The sequence below is a fragment of the Haliaeetus leucocephalus genome, unplaced genomic scaffold, assembly GCF_000737465.1.
Source record: "Haliaeetus leucocephalus isolate CR32 unplaced genomic scaffold, Haliaeetus_leucocephalus-4.0 Scaffold451, whole genome shotgun sequence".
NCBI classification, from domain to species: Eukaryota; Metazoa; Chordata; class Aves; order Accipitriformes; family Accipitridae; genus Haliaeetus; species Haliaeetus leucocephalus.
Genome location: NW_010972887.1, coordinates 5,036,369 through 5,049,928, shown reverse-complemented (window position 1 = coordinate 5,049,928; position 13,560 = coordinate 5,036,369). Strand labels below are relative to the sequence as shown.

At 37.8% G+C, this 13,560-nt stretch overlaps 1 protein-coding gene across 1 annotated transcript in view; it reads left to right on the top strand.

The window, feature by feature from the left end:
* Positions 1–13,560, top strand: part of LRP1B (low density lipoprotein receptor-related protein 1B) — a 582,545-nt gene that overhangs the window by 287,729 nt on the left and 281,256 nt on the right. The window contains exons 12-14 of the mRNA XM_010575228.1: positions 6,837–7,017; positions 9,916–10,135; positions 12,825–13,014. Coding sequence (XP_010573530.1) covers positions 6,837–7,017; positions 9,916–10,135; positions 12,825–13,014 — 591 coding nt within the window. The remainder of the gene's footprint in view (positions 1–6,836; positions 7,018–9,915; positions 10,136–12,824; positions 13,015–13,560) is intronic.

Here is a 13,560-nt window from a genome sequence, read left to right as displayed (position 1 = left end):
TGTTAATGTATTTTTCATTATTTAAAAAATTAATATGGCTTCCAGCCATACCACCTCAGCTTTTAGTCTTGTCAGCTCTCAAGAACTCAGCAGGGACAGATTAAATCGTTCCTTGGTGGAAGGCTACTAGAGAAAATCAGGTGTGTCAGGAGGTGGTTTAATATTCACTCTGAACAGCATGCTGCTAAGGAACTCTATCTATGGTAGGTGTCACTTCTCAGATTAGAAGTTGTCATTTTTTGTGACTATCAGGTTTTGAACAAACAGATACGCTAGCTCAAACAACACTGTACCTCAGATAATTACAGTTTGCCTACATGAGAGCCTGATCCTACCAGCTGTTGACTGGGAACTGAGAACTCTGACCACCTAACACTGCTGGAGTTTGATTTCCCATATAGTTTCAGCTGTGACTTCTTATTCTTCACTTCAGGAAACAAACTGCTGTGTAACATTGATAACTATTTGACAGCCCACAGCATGGCCTATCCTAGAGTTGGTGGCACAACTGCAACAGTAGTATACTTTAACCAGCAACAGAAATTGCTGTAATTAAGGTTTCAAACTTGCATGGGAAATCAGTTTTTTAAATTAAAAAAAAGGAACAAACCAGACATTTTTGAAGGGATTTAAATATCATTCAGTTGAAGTAAAATCCCTGGCAGTGTTCAAGGGCAGGTTGGATGGGGCTTTGAGCAACCTGGTCTAGGGGAAGGTGTCATCGCGGGGGGGGGGGGTTGGAACTAGGTGATCTTTAAGATCCCTTCTAACCCAAACCGTTCTATGATAAACACAAACTCTGGGATTTTAGTTGTCTTTGTCCCCTTTATGTTGTCTGGAGTTGCTGTGAGCCTTAAAGTGTTATATTATTCACTTGTAAATATTTGCAAAGATGGTCAAGGGTGAACTTTTTGCTTAAACAAGGTCAAAGTAAGTCTGTAAAGATCTCTGGAAGCTGTTTAGCTGGTTTTGCACTGGTTTTCATGTTTCATGTTAATCTACTATACTAGGCAATATTAGTGTACGTGATCTAACGGACATTGATGAGCTAGGCTGTTCTCTACCAAATTACACATTATGCTTATAATTTCTTGCATATTTACAAACAATGTGGCAAATTGTTGCCGCTAGAAATAGGAGTTTTTAAAAATCTTGTATCTATATTCTGTGTATTTGGGCCCACATTCAACTGTTGACTCTAAAATTCTGGCAGTATTTCCAGAATTACAAATGTTAATTTTTCATTTATCAAGTGAACAATGATCAAAATGTTATTTTATTTACCTCATCCTTTTTATGTTGAAAGGGCTTAACTGCAGAAAGACTGGCTTGCTGTAGTCAAATGAATTTTGTTTAACCAGGATGGCAGAATGGCCATTATTTTGTTCCTCTTTACTACTTCATGTGAAGCCCACCTAAAAAGTAAGGGAAGTATTTCAAGCTCTTAGATAGTTAAATAAAAGTGGACTTTAAAGCATAAATTCACAAAAACAATGTAATCTGTCTCTATAGGATTGTGCTGTAGAATTCTTTCTTTTAAAAATTGCTGATATATTTAATATCTAATTACCATGAGTTTTTTTCTTACTGAGATTGTATTTGGTTTAGAAACATAGATGCTCCAAAATTACGACAGAATGCATGGTAGCTCCAGTACAGTAGCTATTATATGAAACCAAATAGACTTGGAGCAATATGCTTGTAAATTTTAGGAGGTATCTAGCATTCTAATGTAGTACTTTAGCTTTGCTGTTGATACTAATACAGTCCGTATTTGGACTCTTTTGTCTCCCAAAGAAGAAAAAAAAACCCCTCAAATTTTCATTAAAAAGCTGATTTTATTAGTATAAAAACTGTGTTTAACCCAAATTGACTAGGTCAGGATAAAAAGAAAATGGGTTTTGAACAAATCACTCTTTGTTCTCAAGCTTGATTTTAGTCATGTCTGTTTTCTTGAGTTGAGCAAAATCTGCCAAGACCCCTCTGAGCCCTAAAGGATTTTTCTTTCACTCCTGAAGCTTGTCTTTGTTCCGTGTTCTGTTCTCCAGTCATTCTCTGCGAGCCTTGGGCTCCCAGGTCCTTGGTGAGATGCTCTCTTCTTTTCCCTACCATAATTTGCACTTTTGTCTTCTGAACATGCTTGATCACTCCATGACCAAAGGCCACTCTCCCACTTTCAGAGAGTTCCAACTGACTCTGACATTGCCTTTTAAAAAGAATGTAGCAAAGGCACTGAGAGACAACAAATAAAACTGACAGTGTCCATCAGCCTGGGAAACCTGGCTGAGCTGCTGGCACTGAGCTCACCCACTCTGACCGATCCACGGCTGTTTTGTACTTTGACTGGATGAATCTTGTCAGACTAGGTGGTTGCTGGGTTAGGTATGTCATCATACTGTTGTTTCATATCCTCTGTCTGGAGAACGAATTTTGACACCATTGCTTCCTTCAGGCTTTTTAGATCACAAGGAAAAATAGTTCCCCAAAAGTATAGTGATGTTTAGGTGTATCAGAAATACAGATAAATATGCTAAACACATTTAGGAAGAATACTCAGCATATGCCACTTCTTTTTTTTCCTTTCCTCCCTCCCTATAACTTTCTCATATTGTGTTGCACAGGATGTAGTGTCATCTCTACACCCATGACTGATTTACTAAATTTAGGTCTGGTTTCTTATGTGAACAAGGTTTAGTTGATACTTTGGTGGATACCTTTGTTTCTCTGTAATATCTTTTGGACCTTCAGAATGATTTCAAGTTAATTTGATATATAGGGCAGAAGTCAAGTATAAGTAAATCCTAAAATTTTGTAAAAATAGGGAGATTGATTTCTGCAACTGGGCATAGCAACGTGAACACAGAAATTGTGAAATGGAATTATAATGGAAGAAAAGAAAAAAAATTCACTATTCTTCAGCAAAGTAGTCAAAAAACAAAGGAACACATGAATACAGAGGTAGTCAGGCTTCAATTGCTCCCATGTTCACAGAACTACGCATTTAAAAATGGCACCTGGAGATGTTATGTACCTTTAATTCCTGTTACTGTTCAGGTCACTGCAGGTGGTAGATTGTACTTTGCAGTTCAAGGATTAAAGAAACAAAAAAAGAACAAAACCTAGCAAGTATAAAATACATCACAGTTTTATATACATACATATATCTCCATGAGTGTTTAATTTAACAGAAGCAATATGCATGGGATAGGATGATTACGCACATGGAATTATAGACACCATTAAAGCTAGAAGGAATCCTGAACTACTCTAGGCTATGTTGATTTCTTCAAGACAAGTAAACTAATTTCTCAATTATTCTCTATGTTATTGTCAAAAAATTCTTTCCTTTTATGAAAAAAAAGTATCTCATTTGCATATTTATCTTTATTCATCTGTGCTGTTCATCCATTGCCGTTGTGCCCAGACAGAGGATACTGATAAGGGAAAAAGCAGTTTTAAAAGTATGCTATGACTTTCAGTAGCCACCAGCTTCTTTTAATTTTCTGGTTTTAAGCATTGAAAGCATACTCACTGAAGTATCTCTCCTAGTAAGGGGATCCTTGTTATTTTTAAACTTTAGTATACAGTGAGAGTTCATATCATAATCTTAATATACTTCAACATTATATTTAAATGCATTTTGCTTTAGTTAAAAGGAAATAGTTATAAAATTAACAAAAAATGGAACATTTTGCAATGACAAGGTATTTGAAAACATTATAGCTCTGCTAACTTGATAGGGAATATGGTGGTATTACAGTCACTAAAAAACATTGTTCAACAGAAAGGCTGTGAAGTAATTTATCATGTTCCAATGCTATTGAGATTATAATGGCACTTTTTATAGATGCCATTATTGCATCCAAGTGTATAAAAAGCCCAATATTTCATTTATTCGGTAAAACTGTCATATTTTATCTTAGTGTATTGTTGATGACATACTATGTTATCTATGGGTTATAGTAAGCAGAAAGTTTTCTGTATTACACTAAATAAGTTATGTAGAGTGTGACTTGGTAAAAGAGCTTTGCATTCCCGTCCATCACAAAGAATTTTACTGGTTTCTTGTAGGAAATTAGATTATTAAAGTCATAGTCAGTAATGCTGTTTGGGGTCTAAAAAATATTACAGGTGAAGAGTTTGTCCCAAGGAGAACTAATCTGATAGGCTGCAAAAAATGCATAGGTATGCTGAAGTTATGAATGTTAGCAATTAAGACCTCTCCGTTAGTACTTGCCGATTGTATTATGGGGAGGCATCTTGGTGGAGGAATCTGAGGGAAGGTTTAGATGATGGCAACCCAGCACCACTGCACAGTGCTGTTGCCGTAAAAATCACACTGATAGCAATTTGAAATGTCCCAAACCAGCACTCCAGGAGTTCATGCGAAGTTGTTGTCTAGAAAGCTGACAGTTAAATTACATGTGTTTGGCAGCACAGTTCAAATAGTAAACAGTTGTGTTCAGTTTAGCAGATTTTCACGTGCCTATCTGGTGTAAGGGGAACCTAAGTAGGATCAGTGATTTTGTCACATCAGCATTTCTTAAAAAAATGTTAATACATGATTTTTTTAATGTAGCTTGCAATGAAAATCTCCCTGCATCATGTTTGTTCTGAGAAAATCTTTCCAAAAACTCCAGCATTGATCCGAAAGTGATGTCAACGCTGCTGAGAAAGAATGAATCTGATGAAAGCTTGCATCTAGATGGCATTACTGGTGTAAATGTGAACAGAAAAAGCAATTTACATTCCTTTTTTTAAGTCTTGACGATTCCTGCTATTGAAATTGTACTGTAGGATTGTATATCCGACTACAACAAACAAGTATTACAATCTGTATTGTCAAGAAGCATCACAGTAAAGAGGGGATTTTTTTTAAGTGTGCTTTTTCGTTTGGTTTGCGGGGGGGGGGGGGGTACCTTTTCAGCCATATGGACGTCCGTTTTTATCACAGCAAAGGGAGGCACCAATTCGGTGCTGTGAATTCTCAGGCTCAGTGGAAGCACTGGGCTCACAGCTACTACGCCGTTACGCCATTATCTGTTTTAATCCAAGATACCAAACAAGGCAGCAGTCAAACGAGCCTTTCCACCCCAAGTTTGTCCTCAGAAAAGATACTAAAGCAAGCAAACGCGGCTGCCTCAGCCGCAGGCAGGCGGTGGGCGGCAGGTCAGCCCCCCCCCTCCCCTCAGCCCTATGTCAGGCGCCGCCGCTGGGTGCCGCGTTTTGGCGCCCAACGGCCCCCAGCCGGTCAGGGCCGGTTCCAGCCGCCTCTGAGGAAACGGCCGGTCAAAGGGCTGGCGCTTGTGTCAGGGGTCTGTGAGGGGCTGGGGCGGCCGAGCTGAGCCGGGGAGTCGAGCCCGAGGGCTCGGCGGCGGTAATGGCCCGCTAAGAGGCCGTTAGCGAGTGCTCCGAGGCTGCCTTGGAGGTCGGAACCGGCCCTGGTGCAGCGTGCGAGCCGAGCTGCTGCCGGAGCTGCTCGGGGGAGTTTGGGCATGTGCCACCTGTAGGCGCTGCCCTGTGCTCAGGAGGGGTTCCGTGTCGGCTGGTGGAGGGGTACGTGGAGCAGCAGCTCCATTCCGCCCGGAGAAATACTCCTTGGAGGGACTGGGGAAAAGGGGGCAGCATGTGGCAGATGCACGGGCTGCTAGAGCGTGTTTACAGGTGAGGGACGCGGACCAGAAAAGGCAGTGGTCACCCGTGCCCTGGCCCAAGCTCCGTCACTTCCCTCAGTATTCACGCCCCTCTGGTATTATCGCCTGGCAAATGGTGGGATCGTCCTGTAGATGAGGAGTGACCACACCGGGAGGAGCATGCCAGGGGGCTGGAGTGAGATCAGCTGTGTGGCAAAGGGTGATGCCTAAAGGCGGGTAGTGCCTCAGCCTTCACAGTGCTATAAAGGGCAGGAGGGAATGACTGGAAATTCTCCATATCCCACCCCACGCACTTGGATTTTGAGATCTTTCTGAAAGAAAAGGGGAAGGGTATGGTGAAGAGAGATGCAAAACCTTTCAGAGACCTTATGCTTTCAGTTAAGAAATGGGGATCATGTGGGAGAGGGCAGGGGTCAGTTAATGTTACAGGGTGTTAGGTACGCTTGAGGGAAAACTTGTTGCTTGGGGAATTGTTTTACTGCTTCTCAAATGGGGAAGCCTCCAGGCTGTATTCAAGGAACATTGTTGACTCATTTTCAATCTGGATGGAGTCCTACCGCTGCCATACTTAGGAGCCCATTGGTACATCCGATGGTACCATTGCTCTTTGCTCATATATTGCTTACTATGTTAATATTGTTTGCACATGTACTTAGCTGTGGAGAATAACTCGGGACTGTTGTGATGTTCTTGCTCGCATGTTTTGCAAGGTCAAGGGACAGTGGAACAAATGTAACTTGAATGACAATTTTGCTTATTTTTTAATAAGAGTGAAACTTCTGATTTGGGTAAAAGCAAGGTAATTTAGAGTACTAGAATGGATCCTGGAAGCTGTTCTTGACTTGGGTGATACTGCTGTTTAGGATTAAAATTAAGTAGGGTTTTGTTAAATAGTGATTTGCCCAGGGCCAGCTATGGTTAACATATGAAGGCTTATGGTTTAATACACAAGTTTTATCACCAGTCTTTGTATTTTGTAGGGTGTTTTTAGGAAGACTAATTCTGACAGACACGGCGAATTTTATATTGTATTTGAGCAAATCTAATTAAGATTCACGGAAATAATCTAATTTAACTATATGGACTATATATTGTCCATTGTTTGTACTAATGGGTAATGTTAGAACATAAAAATATAATATTAATCTCCTATTACTGTTTTCCCTCTCTCTCTCTCAACAGATCTTGATAATGTAGAAGGCATAGCAGTGGACTGGATTGGAAATAATCTTTATTGGACAAACGATGGCCACAGGAAAACAATTGCTGTAGCCAGACTGGAAAAAGCTGCTCAGAGTAGAAAAACTTTGTTGGAGGGCGACATGTCCCATCCTAGAGGAATTGTTGTTGATCCTGTCAATGGGTATGAAGTAGACTAATTTATGTTGTTTAATGCATGTCTTTATACTATAAATATGGGACTGAATTTTGCTTAGGATGGGGTTTGTAGAGTCATGCAGTAGTCTGTAATTCTACAGTAGTCTGTAATATCTGTAACTCCTGTCCAGCATTCTTGCCTGAAGTCTTCAGAAGAATGTGTATGCCCAGACATCGTTGAACCTGTGTCAAGTTAAATTGAATGTGATTCACCTTTTTCTCAAACAAATTGAGTGTATCAGACCTGTATGTATTTTTAATACGAAGTGAACTTTATAATACTCTTCTTTATTTCTGCCTTTGTAAGTCTCAATTTCTGAAGATGATAATAACCATATCCTTGTACACATTGGTTTACAAAACTGAATGAGACTGGTAGTTTTCATTACTTATTATCATAATTAATTGTGATAGGCTGCATAATAACCCCCAATATATTAGGGTGAAATAGTTATGGTTTACCTAAAAATTTGCTGTTACATTTATTCAGGGAATTTTCACTGGAGAATGATGTAGGCAGGTAATTCTAGTGTGGCTGGATTGATTGCTGTTTTCCTAGTACTAGAATGTATTTATACTATCAGGTTTTCACTTTTGAGCTTGTCCTTTGAGGAATGGAAGTGACTGTGGAAAGGCTACAATTAATTAAGGTCAGATAGTAAGGATGTAAAATCAGACCACAAACCATAACTATACCTACAATTACTTGGTTAAATTTTCCAGTTCAGTAAATGCATGGCACAGGAAATAGTGTATGAAGATGTATTGTCTGAAAAGGGCTATTACATAAAACACTTTTCTAATAAAATAGCATGCCCTTTGTGATTATACTTCTCAGGGAAGCTTTTCCTGAGGGATAGCATTTATTATGGCATTTCAATTATGTTTAGAAAATATTAGTCTTGATTTAACCAATGTAGAAGCTTTAACTACATTTTGAGATACAATTAAAGCACATTAATGTAAATGTCTGTTACTGTAAGCATGTTTTAGCTTATGACATGATAACTGGAATAAGTACAGACAAAAAGTTAATGGAGAAAAGCTCAGTAATTGCTGTTGAGCAGTCATGTAAATATTTGTAAAACGTATTTTGTCTTCCAATAAAATAAATGCCATACTGACCTGCGTCTCTGCCTGAGCTTTAGGGCATATGCAGGTTTTATAATTCTGTGATTAAACCTAGTGTTGTTTGGGTCAAACATGCAATGAAGTTTATAAGCCTTGTGGATCAAAAAAATGGTTGATGTTCTTAGCATGTATTTACAAAAATATTAAAAGAACCCAAAACAACCTTCTGGTGGGTGACTTGGACTAGACAGAAAAGAAACAAAAAAGGTACACTTGCATATCTGTAAACCTGTGTAATGATCGATTTTTTTCTTTGTCTTTTCCAATTTCTTATATTAAAAGAAATTGATCAAATTATGCTTATACATAAAAGTGTACTTGCATAAAATTTTTGACCAGTAGATTTGGCATCATTTGCGCAGATTTGATAATGAAACTGTTTTTAACTTCAGTGTTTCATTCCTTTGTAAATTCAGAATTTAAATTCTAGGACTTTATTCTTCAAAGTACAGACAGGTTAAGTAGGTTAGGATCACACAAGTTATTTCAGAAACAGATACCTGGTGAATTCAAAGGTGAGGCACATAAATACCAATTAAATCATGATAACTTTAACAAGTAGGATCCATTTAAGTTCGGTATGGTGGTTTTCCTCTATTTAATGCTTAATAATTGAAATCCTAGATTTGACTTTAAAAGTAGACGTCTACTGTCTAGTAAATATTTTCAGCATATTGATGTCACTGTGCATCATATGATCTGAAATGCTGTTTAGATACTTCATAGATTACGTACAGGCTTTTCTGTTTCTTCCCATGAACCTGTTTTCCTTTGGGGGGGAGGGGGGGCTAAGAAAAAAAGAAAGTGGTGTTTCTTAGCATGCTACCCTCCGCTTTTGTGTAAGTTCAAGTTGTATATTTTATATTATTGAAATCAGAGTTGTCACCAGCAAATTCTGTAATGAAATATGATAATCAGATTAATTCAATAAGGGGGGGGGGGAGAAGAAACATAGGGTATGTTCTGTAGTATCCAGCAGAGAAAGCCTCAGAGAACTCATCTGAGCTAATACTTTTAGATGAGTTATTACAATGCTTGCTTATTTTTTCCAAAGTAGCATAGATACTTTTTTTTCTCAGAGTTGTTTTGGTTATCTACATTACTCCATTATAAACCATAAAGCTATGCTAAAATTGCCCACCAGCTATTTTTCAAACAATTTTTATAGCCATCGATCTTTCTAAACATTTTTGTGAGGGTCAGAGTGCTCATAATAGTTTCTTGAGTAATTTAGCTGCTTTCATGTGGGATGTGAAGTTCACAGAATGTCAAGGTTATCCTGTAGCTATTAAACTAGAGTGCAATTAATTCATGTATTGCAGCTTTTTTGATAGCATTAAGCATAATAAAAAGCAGATTTGCATCATAAAGGCAAATTAGACTTGGCCAAAAAAACCCCAAAACAGTAAAAGTTTGAACTTTGTGACAGAGTCAATAAAAATTGCTGGTTTAAAAAATAAATCATAATTCTGGTATGATTAAATAAGGTCTTAAACAATTCTTTCACTTTTCATGTCACTTAGTCCATTTGGTCTTCATGTAATTCATTACAATATGAGCAGAACGCCATAAGTGTCATTTCGGCAGCATCCAATACACAGGGAAAGTAAATATAGAAATAGTGGAAAGAAACATGCAAAAGTCAGAATTGCTCTGGCTTGTGGATATACTGTTGCAAACTGCTGCTAAAAGTCTACAGTATAAGTCACATGATTAAAATGGTATCTGAATGTTCATTTTTATAATTTCATAGCTGGATGTATTGGACAGACTGGGAAGAAGATGAAATAGATGACAGTGTGGGAAGAATTGAGAAGGCATGGATGGATGGCTACAGCCGGCAGATTTTTGTAACTTCAAAGATGCTATGGCCAAATGGTTTAACTCTGGACTATCATGCCAATGTATTATACTGGTGTGACGCCTATTATGATCACATTGAAAGGATATTTTTGAATGGAACTGACAGAAAGGTAAAAGAAAAATACTGCTGTTTTGCCACAGGCATGCTCTTTCTGGATTTTACTGTGTTATGTTAAAAATACTTTTCAAGCTTTTTAAAGTCTGCATAACCCTGCAGCATGTCCAGTGTCATCTCTGTTGAAACAAGCAATGTTGGCAGTCTCCTGCAGGAGACTATAATACAGCTTAAAATTGTCATCTTTAGAAAGTGACACGAAACTTGATTTTTTTAAAAAATTTGTTTTAATCTATTTTTCTCATGTGACAATGAGTTACATTTTGATTGAGCCATGAAGCTACAAAGAGCTTTTCAGTAGGAAAAAAATTTCTTTTGGCTCTGCCAGAGAGGCTTTTATTTAACTTCACTGGATAAGCCGCTTTCGATGAATCCCAGCGCACCCCGTTTGAGCATTTGTGGTAATATGCAGAGGGGACACACTCAAAAAGTGCAGTCAAAGACGGAGAGAGATTGTTTTAGTTGTTACTAATGGCTATGCTAGCTAGATACAAGTCTGTATAGAAGTTCTGTGTTGTTTTGTAGAAGTAACAAGCACAGAACAGGCATCTGGAAAACGGTTAAAGTTTAGACTGGAGTCTGATAATTTGGGGAAAGTTTACCATCTGCTTCATAAAATTAGTACCTTGACAACTGAAACTTCACCATTTATTGAGAACAGCGGGCATTAAGTCCTTCTGTGGGAGGATTTTGTCACAAAACATATGTCTTGTGACTTCTCATTTATCCTTCACTCATGATTCCCTCTGTATGATGGCCTTGATAGGACCAGTACGCAGATCGCTGATACTGAAAGTAGTAACTGTAGACACAGTCCTCCCTGGAACTTGTCCCTGTATGAGCTTGTATTGCTTTAATACTGCTTCTAAAATCCTTTATATTGAGTGATCTGTTGTTAAGCCTGTACTAATGCTGTAGTGTTGCAGTTTATCATAATGGCTAGGTTAGGATTTACTTTTAGTGCTTCTACTTTTGCTCCAAATCCATTATGGTCCTGTAATGGAGGGGGGAGGGGGCTAAGCGCATTGGCAGAAAGACATTTTTTAATTAGAGATCCTTGACTACTAGCAGAGCTAGATTCATGAAAAGCTCCTGGACAGAACAGCTCTAGGAAGGTTAAATGCAGCTGCCATGGATTACACGTGGATTACTAGTGGGAACTGCTGTTTTTGCCTCCCACTAGAACTGGTGAATAATAAGAAGCACCTGTCTTTACAGGTTTTATTTTGAAGTGTCACAGAACGGTTCTGGTTTTTTGAAAAGTTTTTTTCTGTAATCCTGTGATTTAAATAAAATGCATAACTACTTGAATAAAATTTATCTAGCCAAAAATAACTAGAAGATAGTTGCTTTTGATGCTGAATCATTTGTTTTTAATTATAGGATATTTTGGTCAAAATATAACTCGGTCGGTAGCATCTTTAATTCTGTGTCAGTATAGTGAGGATTTTGGGGGGTGGGGAATTCCTACAAGAATTGCACAAGTAGCTGGTGGATAATTGACTGATGGATTAATTTTGATCAAAATCAGTTAGCTGAGATGAGGACTTTTGACCAAAAGAATTCCAAGCCTAAAGAGAAAATTTGAAGGGCAAAAGGGCAGGATGTTTGTCACCTCAAAGTAGTCGTATTTTAGTTGGCTCTATCTCCTTGTTCTCTTGGGTTTGTGTCTCTAAGTAGGGACAAGGTAGGGCATCTGATGAACTGCTTCCTTCTTTCTAGAGGCAAGATAGAAATACACTGTTGGGCATTAGTTGAAGCAAGGACCCCAGCCAGCAGAAGAAGACTGGAACCCAGTCATTCCAAACTGCAGCTGCTATGATGAAGTATAAAGGCAGGGCTCCCAAAAGTAGATGATTTAGAGTTCTGCAGTTTTCTGTCTTTTTAAAGTAAATCATTCTAATTACTGTAATTTACTTGATGGTAAGTTTAGACTATTTTTAAAGTTTTGTTTCTGTTCTGTAGGGATTGAAAATATTTTTAAACTGTTCCTGTTTATCAGACAGCTCTTGTGTAGTGGTAGTTGCAGTTCTTGTGAAGGAGTCCTGAGACTGGTCCTATAGCAAATGACACAGTTTTAGAACATTTCTGCAGCCAATAAAATAAAGACAAGATTTGAGGTGTAATTTGTAGCATTATGTATGAGTTAATAAACCAAAAGTAGAAGGTGCATGGAAGAAAGTTTGTCGTCTTTTGGGAACAAACTGGCATTTTTTGTTTTGTTTTTTTTAAGTTATCACAAGCCAAACTAGAGAGGAAGTTCACAGAAATAAATAATCTCCGCACTTACTTCACACTTCAACAAAAATAAGCAATTCAAACACACTATTCCTTGCTTTAAAAGAAGCAGATATTTGAGGTACTTAACAGATACTCAAAGTTATATGAAGAACCATGCTTCCTTGCTAGGGAGGAGGTAGATATTTACCTACATTCCTTTGCATTAACTGACAGGGGGCGCTTAAAATGAATTTGTACGAAGTTTTGAAGTTAGATATTGATGCTGGTGCATAGAACAGCTTTACACTCTTCACTTGGTTTTATTGCGTTAAGTCGTTATGTTTGGGCACAGTACCTATCTCAGTTTTCCTATTTCCTATTTTATGTTCTCTGTAGTGTATGCTAAGACAAATTAATAATTATTTTAACCTTGCTAATGCTCACCTACCACTAATTAATTGCAGGTAGTCTACAATGGAAAAGATTTGAATCATCCTTTTGGACTGTCACATCATGGAAATTATATTTTCTGGACAGATTATATGAATGGGTCAATTTTCCAGTTGGATCTGGTTACAAGGAATGTGACACTGTTAAGAAGCGAGAGACCACCTTTGTTTGGGCTCCAGATTTATGATCCACGTAAACAGCAAGGTATTTATAACATACAATTTCTCCAAATGTCTGTTATAAAAGGATATTTTCCCTTACTAGTATTTTGGGGTGACTAGATAAGAACAGAAAAAAGAATATGACTTTTGGCATGAGAAATATACTTTCCAATGTTTCAATCCATTGATGTTGAAATTGGTCATCTCATACATACCAAAAAGTGAATCATAGTATTATACCTGAGTGTCTTCTGTGTATTTACGCTGCCTTTATTGCCATTTTTCTTGTGTGTCAAAGAGATACTGTGAATGTATAAAATAGAACAGATAACATATACACATTGGCTCATAGACATAAAATATATTATTGCGTTTACCTTTGCTTAAATAATATCATAGATCCTGTCTGTCTTTTCCTTTTTGTAATTTTCTCCCCTGTCTTGGTCTACATCAGCACCGTATGACTTAATCTCCTGAAAGTACGTGGTGCTGTTACAGAGAATCAGAGTAAGTGGCCTTTGAAGTAGTGCAAAAATACATAGTTGTTGCTACTTATAGAAGTAGAGAAATGAAATAAAGGCTATAGGTT